General features: G+C 46.9%; 1 protein-coding gene across 2 annotated transcripts; it reads left to right on the plus strand.

Moving 5' to 3' along the window:
- The first annotated feature begins 476 nt into the window (after window positions 1–476).
- Window positions 477–18,487, plus strand: ugp2b (UDP-glucose pyrophosphorylase 2b). Of its 2 annotated transcripts, none has more exons than XM_076050880.1 (10): window positions 477–750; window positions 3,053–3,180; window positions 4,430–4,537; window positions 8,333–8,518; window positions 10,584–10,717; window positions 11,892–12,189; window positions 12,429–12,626; window positions 16,592–16,834; window positions 16,927–17,031; window positions 17,137–18,487. In XM_076050880.1, the coding sequence occupies exons 2-10, from the start codon at window positions 3,082–3,084 to the stop codon at window positions 17,242–17,244; spliced, it is 1,479 nt and encodes a 492-aa protein (XP_075906995.1). In that variant the 5' UTR covers window positions 477–750; window positions 3,053–3,081; the 3' UTR covers window positions 17,245–18,487. The 2 variants fall into 2 exon arrangements, with proteins under 2 accessions (XP_075906995.1, XP_075906994.1); XM_076050879.1 differs by lacking the exon at window positions 477–750 and adding an exon at window positions 1,610–1,789.

Below are 18,487 nucleotides of genomic sequence, written 5' to 3' on the forward strand. Positions count from 1 at the left end.
AAATTGATGAATGAACCGTCCAACAAAAAGGTGACGTTTCACAGCTTAACCACAAAGGGGCGACATTTCAAAAAAGGTTTTGGTGCCAAATGAGGCATCCGGGTGATTATGTAACATGTGTTAATAAATTTCACCGTGTGTAAGTGAAAGGTACTCTATCGGTGAACGTCAGCTTATACGGGCCAACGTACTTCCATTACAATTTAATTCCAATTGAGCTAACGCTGAACCTAGGACCGTGGACCGCGATGTTTCATTTTATTTAAAATAAGAGAAAATGATATCGGCTCGTATGTATTAATCGATACTATATCAAAATTGCAGACAGGTCCCTTGTTTCAACAAAATTGTTTCTTGCCATGTTTTAACCCGGAATCAGCATCAAATATATTAGACGTAGCGGAGATCTATTGGACATCTCGATGACGTTACACGAAAAGTGCTGTCCTGATTGGCTGAGATCAGCCAGCGACGCTCCCATTCGTCCCTAACAGAGATGGCACTGTAGCGTAAAACATCTTCAAACTGGTCACCTTTTCAACTTCTTTAATTGCATTTAGCTGCATTTATTTCAATCCGACAAATTAAAACGTAAGGTGAAGAGACACTCCTCAACATCCAAGCGCGATTTTTTTTTTGTGCGTGCAACGGGCTCTGACTCCTCCACTGGATCGCCGCGGATCCTTCAGACCCGCAGGACCAGGCCGACCCCATCGACTTTCCTTCCGCACAGAATCCCACAGTCACACAGTAAGGACATAAAACGGCTTTCTAACTCAACAATGGAATCACTCGCGCCGTGACAACACCCGGTCGCGTCTTTTGGAGCTATCGCCGTGCACGCCCAATATATGCCCGTTTCCGTTGACATTTGTCGGAAACGCTCGTTTTTCTTCTCCGCGTTGAGTTCAGGGAACCCCCGTAGCGTCGGGTTCTGTGTGCCTCGGAGGCTGTTCAATGAAGGCAGCACGGGTCACCATCAAAGCGCCTGGCTAGTGGAATATTATGCATCCACAGCCAGTCAGCCGCCTGTCATCTTTCTCCTCGATCCCCTTAATCTCTACGTTCGGGGAGTTGAATACTAAGAATCATCGCTAATGGCAAAGGCATTTGTGCGTGTTGGTCCACAGGGGGTGGCGGTCGTTGACTCAAAATCGAACTGAAATATTTAAATAACACTAGAACCCTCTAAAAACATAAAGAAGACTACATGGGTATCGTATTGAATTTTTACTCAAAATATCCTCTCTCTCTCCCCCCCCGAAGGGGGAGAAAAAAAGCCAACGAACTATCAATTGTGGTGGCTAGTAGAGGTGCTAGTAGGTACTGGAGTAGTAGGTCATAAAACCAAGGCGGTGGGCGAGGCGAAAGGGAAAACATGAGCAAGTCACAAGTAGTTATTCGTGACGTGGTTTACGGACCCTGACTTAGGGGGCTGGAGAGTCTAAGAGGGAGCCGCGGCCCAACCGTTGGATCTCATTCACAACTGGTTTATGCTCGGATAAGACGAGACGCTATCGATCGGACACATGTGTCACTCCCGTCTTGAGCGGAGACGTGAAGCGGACGGGAGCTGAGCTGCTGAGCTGTGGATGGTTCGAGAGAGACAGAGAGAGAGAAGAGAAGAGAAGAGAGTCGGTTCTGAGGAGGTTCCGGGGCACAACTTGAGTTTCCGCTCGGTGCTTTCGGAATTATTCAACTTTTAGCCAGAGTTTCGACATTGAACTTACGCGCCGTGCTGAATTGGTTGGTGAAGGCAGGCGAACAAGAATGGCACTCTATGTAGAAGGTAAGTGGCGATGATGCGGAGATGACGATCCGGTTTCATTCAGAATATTTTCCTCGATGTCTCTCTAGTAGTCATGCCGCTGTTATTGCCCTCGTCTGAGTATTTCCCACTGGCTAAAGTTCAACTTTATTGGTACTCATTCCCCATTAGAAATGTTCCACTTACTTTGAAGTTGTAAAAGCATTAAAGCATTTATCACGCTACTGTCGCCCTGTCATTCGTAGTTGTGTGACGTAATGATGAATATCAATCAAAAATGCATAAAACGTGTGATAATCGACACATTGCAAGTTGCAACCTGGCCAATAGTAGACACTTTTGACTTTTTGATGCTTAAATTGAAACTTCAGTCAATATTTTTAATTCACTTGTGCCATCAGAGGCAGTCAACCACCTGTAGTGTTGAGTTTGAACAGCGCCGATATTGTTTAATTACACAATCGTGATCACTTTCTAAATGATAAGAATAAGGACACTTTGTTAGTACCACACATTTACATCATTTAACGTAACCACCGAGGAGAGCGGTCCTATCAGCTGATGGTCAGTTTACTGTTTGAAGGGAAGAGAAATGTGAGATTTTGATGCATTTTAAAGTGTAATAATTACTGCAAAAGCTCTCTGGTTCGCAAAACAAAAGTTCAACCTGAGACTATAATATGGGTGATTTGGACTTAATATGTTTCCGTTGGAGCAAACGGCATATTCTGTTGTCAAGTCACTAATTCCATGGCTCCCCGAGTTGAGAGATCTTTCAGAGGTCACATATCCACATTCTTGTGGTCGGGTACAGCGGGGCAGTTACTCGAATGATAAAGCCTAATTGGTCTGATTGAGGTCATTTAAATACACTAACAAGGGTCTCGTCTCGCGTCCCTTTAAAGTATTCAATTCCTTGTCACAGTTAATGATTAATGAAATTTATCAAGGTAGACCAGTCGTAAGCCTCCGGGCTTATCAATTATGGCAACGTCCATAGAGCGCACAGTCATCTATCTTCTGTCATCATCTGCCTGACTTTTACAGATATATATTGCATACATATGTTGTTGTTTTTTTACAATGTTCTTTGACCTAAATTTCATCCGGTAGTTAATCTTGTGTTAATTATGACGATGTCTGGCACGCAAACCCATAAAAACTCTTGCACGGCGGTCGAAAAGGATGAAACAGATAAGCCGGGTGCAAAAGATGAGCGGCGAGCCTTCTTTTGACGATTGAGAATATGTGACAGCAGTCTGCTGCTTCCCCCCCCCCCCCCAGGTCTGAGAAAAGGAGCGGTGGAAGGGAGGATGGCTCAGTTCCAGGAAATGATGCGGCAGCAGCTGGAGAGCTCCATGCACACGGAGCTGGAGAAACTGCTGGACACCAGCGCCGGCCCGGAGAAGGAGGTACACCGACCGACTCACTCATCCTCGGACCCCCTCCCCCACCCATCCCCGCTGCTCCGTAACCATCTGGGTGTAATTAAGAGTTTTGGTTGCGTCACTCGATAAGGGCTGGGAACACACAGGGCTTACGCACATCGTGGCAGCGTGCCGTCGAGGGTTCCGCCTCCGGACGCCCGACGCCAAAGTGCGGTGACCGAAGCTTTTACGCAAACGTCTCCGCGACTTGATATTTTAAGTGTTACCATTGTGTGTCTTTGGAGACCTTCCCGCTCAGCTGAGAACCGGCAGATTTTTTTTCCTTTTTCCAGCAGGTTTTTCTTTTTTCCTTACAAAATGTAATATGAAATGTTACCCCCTAAAGACTGACAGGACCCCACGTTGTTCTTTTTCTGAGTTATGCTCGGTTACACACTTAGGAAGACATACCAGAGGCGTTTGGCAGAGACCTCCGACACACTGCAAACCGCCGGCAATAACAAAAGGCTGCGGCGAGCGACTGGGAGGGACGCCCATTCAGTCACCGAGGTGTGGCTCTGGTGCCATAATCTCACTGACTCTTGTATGTTTGATGGCATAAGCTCTTCGGTAACAAAAAAGCTCTGGAAGATAAATGTCCGCGGCTGCACGTAGCCACGGGCCTGGCGTAGAACTGGTTCAACGTGGAGGTCGAACCAGTAAACAGCCATTTGAAATAAAACTCTGTTATTGACCCAAAGCCTCAAGGTGGCTTTTTGAACGTGTTAGTGTCTTGGGTGCACTCCCACTTGGCTCGGGCCAGAGCTGGAATTCTTTGAAGCAGTTTGATATTAAGCCAGAGGCTGCCTGACCTTGGCAGATGCATTAGGATTAGGGTTCATTCAGAAATGGTGGTTGTATTTCTTACAGCCTCCGTGTAGCATTACCTACGTCCTGAAGGCCCGCAGAAAAAAAATTGTCATTTTGCTGAAACTGTGTGTGGGAGGCAGTTTCCTGAACCGTCATGTGATTGTAGACATTGCGAAACCAATAATGAAAGTATGTTTTTAAAAAAATAAAATAAAAATAAATAGAAGGCTGGTGGCAGGGGAGGTGTTGAACCAACCTCTCACCCAGGCAAGTTTTGTTGTAGTTTAAAGAATGACCCCCCCCCCCCCCCCCCCCACACACACACACACACACACACACACACACACACACACACACACACAAGGCTACAAGGCTCAATAAGGGGTGCTTCAGTGCCATAAACTTACTTTAAATTGTTTTTCAGGTGTCCAGGAAAGACTTTGAGGGCTTCAGGAATCTATTCCAGAGATTCCTGCAGGTGAAGGGGCCGTCGGTGGAATGGATCAAGATCCAGAGGCCTCCCGAGGATTCGGTATGTTTCACCCTGTGGAGATGTCTGACTGCCTGTACGGTGGGAAAATATTCATAGTTAAACAACAAACAAAAAAAGTGTGTTTGTTCCCAGTTAGTTTTGGAATATGCAGGAGGATTAAACAAATTGCGCACTTTGCATTTATTTTGTTGCTTCACAATAATCCAGAGAGCAATCTTTTACCTTCAAGCAAGACTCTGCCTCCTTTGCTAACTCATGCACTGATGGAAATAGAAGTGTGTCCACCTCGCAGTGGAATCTAATCATAAATAAGAAGAATAGTAACAATAATGGCTGATAATTTAACGTGGCGGACTGATAACAGTGATTGAAAGACTTGCTTCATCGGTCTCCAGGACGAGAAGGCTGCTTTCCAGGAGGTAAAAGGGTTCCTCCTTGATAAGATCTATTGACTTGTGCCGTTTGCCTCTGCCGCTCGCCTCTCTCGACAAAAGCGACAAAATTCCTGGTCCGAAGGTCACGTCGGCAGTTTTTTTTTTATTATCAGTTTATCCCTGTAGATTCTTGTGCAACCACAAGGATGATTGTCGACCTGTCAACTAAGCCTGATGTATGTGGTTTGGGTTGTCAAAGGCGTGTGTCATCTGAGGGGTTGCGTAACAGTGACCACACGTTTCCGCGTGTGACTCTCCCTCCGACTCCACGACGACACGTTTGATCAGAATAATTAATTCACCACATTTGTGCACAGGGTGGTAAAATACTCTAAAATAAAACCCAACATCCCACATTATAGCCGTTTTCACATTTAAAAATGAACATTTGAAAAGAAGAACATCATAGTCTGGCACACAGCAGCAGGATCACGTGATCAGTTATCCAAAAGGACCCTCTGTGGGTAAAACACTGGGCGTTTGCCTCCTGCTGAGTCTGACGCGGTGTTGGACCTTCAACATGGCAGAAGGCAGTAGGCAAAAATCCCTTCAAAAAAGGATTTTTCCCAAATACCTCAATACAAAAAGAATAAGTGCCTGTAAAACAGCCGACTGGACACTTCCAAGCTGAATCACAGTTCAAAACAACTCTTTCTGGTGTATATTTTGAAGTCATGGGCTCTCAATCTTTCTTTGAAAAAAGGCCAGAAAATCCCTGGAAAAGTTTTTTCGACTTCTTTTAATACATCAACGGAGCCATCGAATTAGACTCCAGTCTGCTGTTGGAAGGTCTTTGCTTATCGACCATTCGCTGCTGTAAGAGATGCAAAGTCGACCAATTTCAGTTTCGTTGTGACAGAACTTTTGAGTTCAAAGTTGCTGGCCCTGCTGGAACTTTTCGGTTTGCAAGTCACACGGTGTTATTCAAGCTCAAGGGGCAGTTTTTAGAGTCTGAACGCAGTCAGAATGTTGAGCTGCTCGGCCACACATTTGAGTGAGGTAAGTGTCTTTTTCCTTTTAAAGCCCCCCACCGTGGTCTTGTGCTCTGACGTTTTCATCGTCTGCATGTGTCTTTGTGTTTTGTTGTTGCTATGTGTCAAATGATTGAGACTCGCTTTTGCAGAGGACAAATATAGAGAGACCCATCAAAACCAGAAATGGAGGGCAGAGTTTTCATTTTCAGATTATTAGTAGCAGTTCTGAGTGAGAAAAAAGGTGACAACCCGGGTCAACAAGTGCATGAGCAATATTAGCCTTCGCTGCTGGAAAAATATGGGGTGTGAAGTTGGGCGGGTCACCGGCTGTATCGCTTCTTTTTTTGTGCTCCTGGCCACACGAGTGCAGAATGGCATCGGGCTACAGCATTGTGTGTTGTAATGTGACCCTCTCTCCTCCAGTCGGTGATTGTGAGTCCCTCTAATGTCCCTGTACCTTTTTCCACATAGCCGGACTCTTAAGACTTCACATGTCAAAGTTAAAGTTAAAGTGACTGTCAGATCGCAAAGGATGCAAAATTTGTCCTCCGTAAACCACCCAATTATATCCCCAAATGCTGAGTGCCAAGCAGGAAGGCAATGGGTAACATTTTTACAGTCTTTGGTATGATCCGGCCGGGGATCGAACCCACAGCCTACCAGTCTCAGGGCTGACACTGTACCACCAGACCACTGAGCTGGTAATGTCCTAACAAATTAGGTAAAAACAGACATTTTTTTTTTTTTTTTACAGATAACCCAGAACATTTATAATAAGGGAAAAAATGAATTGCACTGATGTTCACACTCAAACTTACTGCCCTTTTGATTAAATCATTATGATATTTTCTTAAATAGTTGGAATTTAAAACACACACACACACACACAGATCTTGCTATCTCCCAGTGAAGACTTAACAAAACCTCCGCACTGTCCCAAGGCCAGCCAGCCAGCCAGCCAGCCAGCACTGTATCACACCAGATTAAGTGTAGTTAGTGTGCGCTAACACTCAAACACACCCTACACACACACACACATCCTTAAAAAAAAAATTATGATTAAAAAAAAACCCCCAAAAAAACAGTTATGTCTGATGAGCTGCTGTTTTGGCGCCTGCACCAGCAGCTCATCAGGCTGATTCTTCTGCTCTGTGAGGCCGTCGAGGCCTTTTGTCTTCTGTCATTCCCTCGTCCATTGGGCCGTTTTCTTTTTCCTTTTTTTTTTTCCTTTTTTCCGTGCCGGAGGTGTTGCATTGGTTTCCGTCTCACCAAGTGGCAACAAAGCAACATCAGTCACCCATCCAAACATAACCGGAACACACAAACACAAACACAAACCACACAATGAGCAAAGTGTTTGTCTGTCAGCCTGTGGCCGACTGAAAGGTTGCTGGTTCGCCGCCCCATTCCGAGCTTGCGTGTTTGTCTCGTACCACGATGGAAGCAGACAGAAGAAGAAGAAGAAGAAAAAGAAGAAGAAGACTAATGGCAAAACGAAACATTCAGTCTTTTAGTGTATGAGAAAAAATAATTAATCGTTTAAAATAGCACACAAAATGTTTTTCTGGCACCAGATTGCTGAGAAGCTCTTGAGGTCTTCCATTGTTTTAAAAAAAGGAAATTCTCAGAAGAAGAAGAAGAAGAAAAAAGAGGCCGTTGTGCTGCTGCCTGGTCCATTGGTTGTGCAAAGAGAGAGGAGAAAGCTACTTGTACTCCGCAGGGCCGGGCACCGTGTCAGATGAAGCAATCGCAAGTTGGGAGTCTGGAAACGCTACAAGTCAGCCAATCGTGTTACGACTTCAACTGTGGGGTTTCAGGGAGGCGGTGCAAGAAAATTCTCCAACTGCCCTATAAAAGTCAAACAAACAAAAGTGCCAAAGAAAGTAGAAGAAAAGGCTGTCAGTCACGGCCGCTCGATCAAAGCTTCTCCGTCAAAGTTTTACAAACTCTTTGTGAAGGAACTGGAGACGTTTCCAGGTGAAGTGATCTTCATCTCTCTTTCACACATTTTCTCCCTCACACACGTTGTGCTCACTCACGAGTGACTCTTCCGAGGGTGTTTACTCTCTCCTCAAACAATCAAACGCCGGTGTAACATCTGGTTAGCGTTTCCTCTCCCCCAACACCACCCTTCCCCCGCTGCCTCCTCACATTCCCGGCAGCGGGTCACCTGATTTGACCAGGGTGGGGGTGTGTTTGGATGTGGCAAACAGGATCCGCTGTCCGGCGGTTCCATCGCGGCTCCTCACTCGTGTTCCGCCGCAATTAAAATGCAATTGCCTCCCCGTAATGACCCACTTAACAGCAAACGGTGCTGCAACAAGTTACGAGAGCTGCGATGTTGTTGCTTTTATGAGTTATTAACAGGTTCGCCCGCTGTGTCTCTCGCCCACCACCCTCACCCCCCAAACCTCCCCCATCCACAGATCCAGCCCTACGACAAGATCGCCGCCCGCGGCCTCCCCGACAACGTGGCCGACTGCTTGAACAAACTGGTGGTGGTGAAACTCAACGGAGGCCTGGGAACCAGCATGGGCTGCAAGGGCCCCAAGAGCCTGATCAGCGTCCGCAACGAGAACACCTTCCTGGACCTGACGGTGCAGCAGATCGAGGTCGGCATAGCGTGACACCCTCTCCAGGGGGGTCCAACATTTCTTTAGTCAGTGGTTGTCAGCTGGTGGAGTCTCAGCAACCTTTTTTCCCCTTATTATTCAACATTTTCTCTATAAATACATATATTTAAGTATTTTGAAATCTCTAAAAAGGGAAACTGGCCACAAAGCCGCGACAAACTTTTGGGCCGCGACTCACCAGTTGAGAAACGCTGCTTTCAGTTGCCCTGCGTTCAAAAATAAAATATTATTATATTATGATTAGATTTTTCGTAGTGAGTTCTCGCGTCATACGTTTATATTTTCCTAAACAACAGACAAACAGCCTATTTTGGGCATTTTTTTTATAAATATATCTTAAGGCGTGTTTAGCCCTCTGTTTACAGCCTCCCGCTTGTGGGCAATGCTTTGTTGCATTTCCCACCTGTTAGGATGAAAGCCAGGCTGTGTGAGTGGGCGGGGCTAACCCGGACTTGGCTGCTAGTGTGTCTTAAGACGCACAAGAGTCGGGCAAGCGAAAGAAGTACAAGAGGACTTTTTCTCATTTCTTGGGAATTTGGTTCAGTTGTGGGAGTGGTAGTAAGAAAAGTGGAAGTTCAAAAATAGTTTTTCAAGAGAACGTGCTGTCACACACGCACACAAAGGTCATCGGCTCATGTTTGGCAGCGGGGCGGTTGTGAGTGGAGCAGGATGTGACAAACGGTTTTATATTACTCAATCATTTTAAGTTGGAACTCACTGCCAAAGAGGCAACTCATCCAATAATAGCAGAGCAGTCAGAAGCAGCTGAGTGAAAAGCTCACATTTGAAATGATTTCACACAGTATTGATCCATTTTTACCTCTAGACGCAATGACAAATGTCAAAGTAGCCTTTTAATGCAGAGTAGTGCTGTAGTACTCGAGATTCTTCTTCTTGTCTCGGTCTCGGACTGGACGGACTCGGGATTTTTGATCAAGACCAGTCAAGACTCAGCCAACACTGCAATGACTCGATAATAACAGAAAAAGTTTTAGGCATGAATGTGGCTCCTGGCTAGCTGGTCCACGCAGGGCAGCAGGTTTTTCACACTCCGTCCTTTGGTGGGCTGAAGCTCCTGAAAGAGCTTCACTGTGACACCTGAGGATGCAGTGAAACAGGCACGTGTTGGCCCGCCGCCATCTGCTGGACCGGCGGGGAAACACAGGAGACTGTGTGCTGCAGACGCGTTCACGGCCACCGGAAAAAGAAATACATTTAATTTTTTTTTTTTAAAAACAAACAGTATTCCTGCTGTCCGAGCTACTGGAGTTGCTTCCAACCTGGCTTGCAGTGCAAACACGATGTTGCTGCTGCCGAAAGCTCGAGGACTGAAAGTGAAAAGCGAGTCTTGCGGCGCTCGCCGCTGTGTCACTGGGTTTAGCGTTAGAGGCAGACGTGTGGCTGCCTGGTGAGCGTATTTCATAAGAGCTCCCCGCGGAGCAGGGACACGGCACACTGCTGCCTCTGTCCCGGTCCCTGCTCTCCGCCGCCCCCCGCAGGTCAGGTTACCGACCCACTCAATCGGCCCCTTCAGGAGGAGGCAAAATGGATCCCAAACACTCTGCGACACACCTAAAGCATAAAAATAAAAAAACCTTCTGGTGCACATTCCCAGGTCTACCCTGGAGCCAACTTGCTGGCAGCTGCGGATGTTTTTTTTTTTTTTAGCTTTACATTCACGGTTCGCAAAAGACGGGAAGTGAAGCAAGATGAGTGGAGCAACTGTGGAGCCCTTTCACAAGTTCAACAGGCAGAAATACATCTGGGCTGTTCAGTAGGGTGACTCAGCATTGGCCGCCACCTAGAAGTAGAACTTTTGTAGTTTGCAAGAGTTTGAATAAAATTTTGTATCCGTACTAGAAATAGTAATTCAAGGCTGAGGAGTTAGGAGCTGAAATGCAAAAAGAAAAAAAAAAAATCACATAATTTTAAAAGCAATTATCTTGAAAACCACTAACTCATTGAAATTGAAGAGTTTAGGTGTTGAACATCATAAGTTTATTATGGGAACGATTTTGTAAGTCTTCTTCTTCTCCTCTTGCAGCACCTGAACAAGACGTACAACACCGACGTGCCCCTGGTCCTCATGAACTCCTTCAACACGGATGAGGACACCAAGAAGATCCTGCAGAAGTACACACACCACCGCGTCAAGATACACACCTTCAACCAGAGCAGGTGAGGAAACTCTTCTTCTCCTTCTCCTTCTTCTTCTCCTTCTTCTGTTTCGGAAAACCGATGTAGCAGATTCAGCAACAATCGGACCAAACTCCTGCTTCCTGTACCGATGAATGGGGATTTATTTTTAGCCTGCTCAGAGTTTGCATGCAGGCCGTCACGGACGACTTGCATCTGCGCAGGAAACTGGCCTGTCATGTGTGGAGAAAAAGAAGGAGAAAAAAAAAAAAACGTACACTTAATCCCTCATGTTGGTCAGTGGAGCGGAGCCGGAGGCTTTTAACGCCGTCCGTGAATAATTTACAAGCTCCTCCGTGTTTCCGTGAGCCAGCGGTTGGCACAGCGGGACTAGCGGTCGCAGCAGGTATAGCAGCCAAAGGGGGCGCTAGTGTCAGTTACGTGTGTTGTTTTCCACAGTCGAGTGGAGCGCGGCGACCTCCAGTTCACTCCCAGCGTGAACTCAAGAGCAAAAATGTTGGAACCGAGTTTCGGGAAAATTCCTCGGAAACGATAGGTTGTTCTGATTGGAGCCTGATGAGATCAACTAAAAAAAAAAAAAAAAATCCTCAAATTCCACTAGCGACGCCTTCCCGGAACAGTCGGCCGGAATTAAAGCTCCAGTTTCACCTAAAAAAAAAAAAAAAAAAGAAAACCCTAGCTAACGCTAACTGCTCCTGACGCAGATCCTTCTTTCATCTCACGGAGCAGCGGCATCGACTGTGGCGTGACGCTGTTGTTTGAAGTCCTGCACTAATGCGGAAAGAAGATATTTTTCCACAACACAGAGAAGAGCTGTGATTTTTTTTGATTTTTTTTTAGGTGGAGAGCCAAAAGATTTTAGATCCAAAGAGAGGAAACCTCAGAGATGACCGCAGCCAATCGTGCTGATTTCGCTTCCATAGACTCATGGCATTATTAATGCAGTGCAGCTCCATACCAGTTAAGGTTTTGGTCCGATGTCAAAGGTCAACCACACTGACTTTTAGCGAGTCTTTTCGTTTTGACAGCAGCCAAAAGAAAGAAATCAAATAAAAAACTTTATAGACATAAACAAGACATTTTACATTATATTGACAGTTGGGTATTTTACATAAAGGATCGGAAAGTATCATCAATCAATCAGTGAATCAATGAATCAATCTATCAATCAATCTCCCCACCCCCTCCGTTGCAGGTACCCTCGCATCCACAAGGAGTCGCTGCTCCCGGTGGCCTCCAGCCTGAGTATGAACGGGCAGAACACCGAGGGCTGGTACCCGCCGGGCCACGGCGACATCTACGCCTCCTTCTACAACTCGGGGCTGCTGGACCAGCTGATCGCTCAGGGCCGCGAGTACATCTTCGTGTCCAACATCGACAACCTGGGCGCCACCGTCGACCTCCACATCCTACACCAGCTGGTCAGCCAGCCCAACGGCAAGCGCTGCGAGTTCATCATGGAGGTGACGGACAAGACACGCGCAGACGTCAAGGTGGGTGCTTGTGGGGAGGGAGGGCCCGAGGGGGCGGGGCAGGGCAGGCAGACAGACAGACACACAGACAGACAGACAGAGGCGTCCTTCTAAACCAGTCACTGGTGGAGTCTCAGGACCATTTGAAAAAAAAAAGAAGCCGCAACCCAATCCAAAAAACTCTGTGACCCACTTCTGGGTCGCAACCCACCAGTTGAGAAACGATCTTCAAAACGCGTCCCGCGTCCCACCCCCTGCAGGGCGGCACGCTGATCCAGTACGAGGGGAAGCTGCGGCTGCTGGAGATCGCCCAGGTGCCCAAGGCTCACGTGGACGAGTTCAAGTCGGTGTCCAAGTTCAAGATCTTCAACACCAACAACCTGTGGATCTCGCTGACCGCCATCAAGAGGCTGCAGGAGCAGAAGGCCATGGACCTGGAGATCATCGTCAACCCCAAGGTGCGAAGGGGAGGGAGGAGGGCGGGGGAGACATGAAGTCAACACACGGCTAACTGTGAGAACGTCTCACACAAACACACGCAAATGCATAGCTCAGTGAGTTAGACTGCAAACTGTGGAGCAGGAGACTTGGGTTCGAATCCTGCTAGAGGCAACTGAAATTTATCCAAAATTTATTCCCGTCTATGCATGTTTGAGGTACTAATGTACCTCTGCAGTTCTACGTCAAAAGGGGGTGGATAGCACAGTGGGTTTGACCACTGACTGACATGTGGGAGACTTCGGTTTGATTCCTTCTCCAGGCATCAAAACGTCTTCTAGAAGTTTTTTCTAGTGTGTTTTTTTTTCAGAGGTACTTGTAAACTTCCAAACCCTTTACAGTGAAGCAGGCACGATAGCGCATTGAGTTAGACTGCAGCCTGCAGAGCGGTAGACCTGGGTTCAATTCCTGCTTAAGGCAACTGAAATTTTTCAGAACTTTTAAAACACTCATTGGTTTCCTGAATCAACATAAATAACTGCAGCATCTAATGTGTAGAAAGTTTTCTATCAAAACATCTCTTGTATTTTGTCATGTTTGTGTTGTGGTGTCGTGGCGGGTCTAGATTAAAAGAAACCCACGAGGTGTCGGTGGGGAATTGAACCAACAACCTCATGCACCACAGTCAGGCTTCCTCCAGCCTGAGCTGTCTGTCCTGCTGAGATGATGCTTTATTTTTTTGCCCTTCTCTCTCACCTTGACTTTAAAACTTGACCTTGTATATAAAAAAAAATATAGACAAGGTCGACAACACAAGGTCAGACCTTTCTTGTTCAAGAAAGTTTGGACACTGTTAAGATTTCGTGCGATTTCACCTCCTTTCATTCAAGAAACAATCATCTCTGTGACTTTCAGCAAAATCCAAGATGTGACGCCAATTTTCCAAAAAAAAGATAACAAAAGACTAAAAAAACTAGACCACAAGTGTCTAGTGTGACTTTTTCTCCTCAAACTTCAGACTCTTTCACTCGTTTTATGAACCCAAAAAGTGTAAGTGGGGAATTGAACCAATCAACCTCATGCACCACAGTCAGGCTTCCTCCAGCCTGAGCTATCTGTCCTGATGAGATGGTGCTCCATTTCTTGCCCTTCTCTCTCACCTTGACTTTAAAACAGGGATTCATTTTTTTCATTGTGGAGACTGGGATTCGAACGCCGCTCTCCCACTCCACAGTGAGCCGCCTGACCCACTGAGCTAACCTTACCGGGTTACTGAGGACTGTGGAGGGATGTCGGTGCATAAATAAACAGCAATGATTTAACGTTGGTGTGTTTCACCACTAGACTCTGCAGAGAGAAATAAACAACCACGGCCACTTTGTGCAAGTGTAATACAACATGTGGAGCTAAGGTCTTTTATATCCAATTTTTTTCTGAAAGATTCTCCTCACTCTGTAAAAATTGAATTCAAACAGAGTTTGAAAAGAAGGGAGGGGGAGCTAGCTAATTAGCTAGCTCCACTTACTTGTTTTCTGCTTCCTCTTGATCTCAGGTGAAGGAAATTCCGGAAGTTTGAAATGCTCGGAAATTCGACGAACGCAACGCGACGCGACGCAAGTTTTGGTTGTTTTGTTGGTTTTAGGGTTTTAGGTTTGTTTTGATTTTGACACACGCACACACACACACGCACACACACAAGTGTTGTACCTCTGGTCCACGCTGGGTTTCGATCCTGTGACCTCCGCGTTGGGAGTCAGCGTTGCTCCCCACAAGGCCGTCTTCAGCGCTGATGAGCCAAGAACTATAGAAGCCTCAGTGCTTCAACCCACACAGAGAGACACACACTGACAAACACACAGTAGCTACAGAAACACACACAACAATAAAAATAAATAGATAAAACTAAGGACAACAAGTAACCAAAATAAAAGATTCTTCAACTCATTTCCTCAGAATGCATCACGATTAAATCAAGAAGATCAAGTTATATCGGTATATATACCATTAAGGTCATTCTATACCATAATTATCGTCGTGTGTTTATCATAAGCAGAGCCGACATGGAGCTGCTTGCATAAACATGGTTACCTATTGACCTGAATAGTCATCGGCCTGACAAGCTGGTTAGCTCACTAGGCTAAACTTCTGACTGCGGTGCAAGAGATGTGGGTTCAAATCCCACTTGTTACCAGGTGACAGATTTTTGGACAAGTTGAGCTTTTGCATTCCATGTCTCCGTTACATCTCTGTGTCATGCTGAACTGTGATAGGTTTGTGAAAGTTTGGGGCCGTTTAAAGTATTCAGCAATGACAGATTAGATGGGAGACGCAGCTAAATGCAATCAAGAAATTTTATTTATTTATTTATTCATTCATTCATTCATTCATTTACTCACTGACGTACTTATTTATTTATCACTAAATGATTTCGTTATGGTAAAACCCAATGAGACTCTGTAGGAAACAAAGTGTGAGTCGAAACAAGCTGCAGTGAGCAGCTGCAGCTGCCAGCCGGCCGTGATAAGATCTGATTGGCCCCTATTGAGTGCAGCAGGCAGCTGAGAGTCGATCCAGTTTGTCCAGTCACAGTCGGTCACAAACCCTCACTTTGACTTAGACTCTTCTCTCGGGCGGACGTGTCAAAAAATAAAGCCCTAAGAGATCTGAGAAAAAGGTTTGCGTCTGGTGTTGGAGGTTTTCGAAGGTGCGATTGTGTCGAAGACTGGCGTCATTAAATGCTGAAGCCTCCACCTCGCTCTCCATTCCGCAGCTGCAAGTTAAGTCCATGCACAAAAAGCAAGAGATGACAAAACTGTCAAACTACTGGCAGAATTTATCATCAGAGAGAATCTGCTGCTGCTGTATGAGGAGGAGGAGGAGGAGGAAGAGATAGAACCCTTGAGATGAAGGTCCAGCAGCTCAGACAACCGTCCCAGAGTTACTTCGCCCGTCTGGGTTTTATCTTTTACGGTCAGTTACATCACAGAGAGAAAATAGTTGTGAAGAAAAATATCTGCATCACTCTGCCCGGCACTGCTGAATAAATCAATAACCAGACGTCACTGCAAACACTATAACAGAGTGAGGAAGAGGTTGCTTTTACTTCCTGTTGTCTTCAACAATTGTTTTTTTTCCTAACCACTTTGTTTTTGTGGTCTCCAAGCAGCTGCAGCTCACTGCCTCAGCCTCAAGCCACATGCACTTACAGGAAGCGTGTGTGTGTGTGTGTGCGCGCGCGCGTGTGTGTGTGTGTGTGAAAACGCCAAAAGTTGTAATGTCACTTGCAAATGCTTGGCAGCGGCATTTACAAAAAAACAAAACATCCACATGTTTCTGCTTTACTGACTCAGCAGCTCGCTTGGGGTTTCTTTCTCCTGCTCGAGGAAGAAAAGAAAGGAAAAAAAAAACAAAACACAAAAGGCGGCCGAAGGCAAATGAACAGCACGGCCGAGTCAAATCTGCTGCCGACACGGACAAACGTGGAGGCTGATCAGGGCGCTGGGACGCTTAAAGAACCAGACGCAAGCAATCTAACCATGAAGGCGTCAGTGGTGTCGCTCGCTGAAGGTCGCGATGGCGCTGCAGTGTTGAGCCGAGGCCTCCGGCCAGCCTTGCGGTCGAGCAGTGACGCAGCCAGTGTTGCGTAACTCGGCGGCGGCGGCCGCTTCCTTTACGTGAGACTGGCGCCCGCACGCCGGCTCCACTCTGGAGCTCGTTACTAAAAGATAACAGCGTTAATAATACTAACGGTGCGCAACCGGCAGCGGCGTCAGGTGGCAGGTTGGCGCTGCTCAACGGGCCCAGAGCCAAAGAGCCAATCGGTGCCCTTGTGGTCGTTACCAAAAAAAAATCGTAACATCAGAGACGAAAAAATGTAAATACAATCCAACTCTCGAGCTTCTGCGTCTGTCAGCAGCAGCAAACAGGTAACAAGTGTTTTATTAACGATCCCACTGACTGGCGCCCGGCCTCTTTGTCCCATCAGACGGTGGACGGCGGCCTGAACGTCGTCCAGCTGGAGACGGCGGTGGGCGCCGCCATCAAGTGCTTCGACAACGCGCTGGGCATCAACGTCCCGCGCAGCCGCTTCCTGCCGGTCAAGACGACCTCTGACCTGCTGCTGGTCATGTCCAACCTGTACAGCCTGGAGGCCGGATCGCTCACCATGAGCCCACGCAGGGAGTTCGCCACCACGCCGCACGTCAAGCTGGGCAGCTCCTTCACCAAGGTGGGTCCGCCGGCCGACCGGGAGGGATTTGGGGGGCCCCCTGGTGGCGGGTGCTGGGACTGCAGCTGACGGTCTTTCTCCCTGTGCTGCAGGTCCAGGAGTACCTGACCCGCTTCGAGAGTATTCCTGACATGCTGGAGCTGGACCACCTGACCGTGTCCGGAGACGTCACCCTCGGGAAGAACGTTTCGCTCAAGGTGACTGATCCCGGGAACCCTTTTTATTATTATGATTATTATTATTATTATTATTATTATTACATATATGTACATATGTATATAATACACATGTGGTCCCTCCAGGGCACCGTCATCATCATCGCCAACCACGGGGACCGGATCGACATCCCGGCCGGCTCCATGCTGGAGAACAAGATCGTCTCGGGGAACCTGCGCATCATGGACCACTAACCGCCTTCCTCTCCCTCCTCCCGGTCATGTGACCCCCCCACCCCCCGAATGTCAAAAAGTCGTCGCCCCTCCCCTCCACCTCCTCCCTTCCTTCCCCTGCTGCTTTTTCACTCCACAGTGCTTGTAGCCTTGATATGCTGCCCTCTACTGGCAGTTCTAATCTTATCCCGCCAACGTGTAATGTGACTAACGAGATGAAGAGAAGAGAGAGACACATATTTTATTTTTTTGATTCTTTTTTTTTTTTTTTTTTCTCCTTGAGTGATTTTGACCGCTTCCTGGCCAGTCAATCAAACCTGCCAAAAAAAATAAAGAGTGAAAGAAATAGGCCTCGAAGATGTAGGGGGCGCTACAGTTCCAGTAATTGTAATAAGACTGCAGGAAAACAAATCTGAAACTATTTTACAGAGAAATCTGGTCCTGCTGTCTACAGTTTTGATTATTCAATATTATCATAATTATTATTATAGTGGCTCAGAGACTCCACAGCAGGCCTCAGCGCGGTTCCACGGCTGTAGACAAGCTGCTACACGACGCGTGCTGCTGAAAGTCAACGGACGAAACAGGGCCTGCGACCCTGTTGTGGAGGTGAAAGTGGTGGGACGATGCTGACACCTGAACGCAGGGGGAGGAGTTCTGGGCTAGAAAGTAGAGAGAATTGAGACGACAGCACCTCCCATCATTTCAACCGTACCGTCGGCCAGAGGAGATACTTACACTTGCAACGTCCTAATCGGTTTGTGCCATGAAGCTTGAGACTGAAACGTCGCCCGCGTGTTGCCTGAACCCCATGTTGCCTGTGTGTGTGTCGGGACGGACGCCCCTGGAATTCACGTCATCAGACTGTAGCCATTAATCTTGGGAACACGACGGAGAGGTCGAGCGCTCAGAGAGCGGAAGGTGGTGTTTGTGATTCCAATCAGGAGGAAAAACGAGTATCAATGTCGTGTGTCGTTACTCTTGTTTTGTTTGATTTCGTTTTTTTTTTGTTTTTTTTGGTGTTAGGATTCCCGTCACACTTTGTTTTCACCTCCATTTCAATGCCACACACACTCCCACGAAAAACACACACACACAGATTCTTATATCATGTCCACAAACTTTCAGTGGGAAAATACTTGATGCGGCTCCATTGTGTGTGGACGGGACATTTGAAAGCAATAAGTGTTCATGTGTGTCGGCAGCGGCGGCCGAGTTCTGCCTCCTCAGAGCTGATTAAAGTGCAATATACGATCAGAAAACA

This window comes from Nelusetta ayraudi, unplaced genomic scaffold, assembly GCF_046127955.1.
Source record: "Nelusetta ayraudi isolate G7.1 ecotype Tasmania unplaced genomic scaffold, CSIRO-AGI_Nayr_v1 ptg000130l, whole genome shotgun sequence".
In the NCBI taxonomy this organism is placed as follows: domain Eukaryota; kingdom Metazoa; phylum Chordata; class Actinopteri; order Tetraodontiformes; family Monacanthidae; genus Nelusetta; species Nelusetta ayraudi.

What these genes read in the sequence shown, in the direction of transcription:
- ugp2b (XM_076050879.1), top strand. An exon ending in AGAGGCCTCCCGAGGATTCG is followed by an intron (nt 4,538 to 8,332) that starts GTATGTTTCACC and finishes CCCCATCCACAG; the next exon opens with ATCCAGCCCTACGACAAGAT. An exon ending in TGACGGTGCAGCAGATCGAG is followed by an intron (nt 8,519 to 10,583) that starts GTCGGCATAGCG and finishes CTCCTCTTGCAG; the next exon opens with CACCTGAACAAGACGTACAA.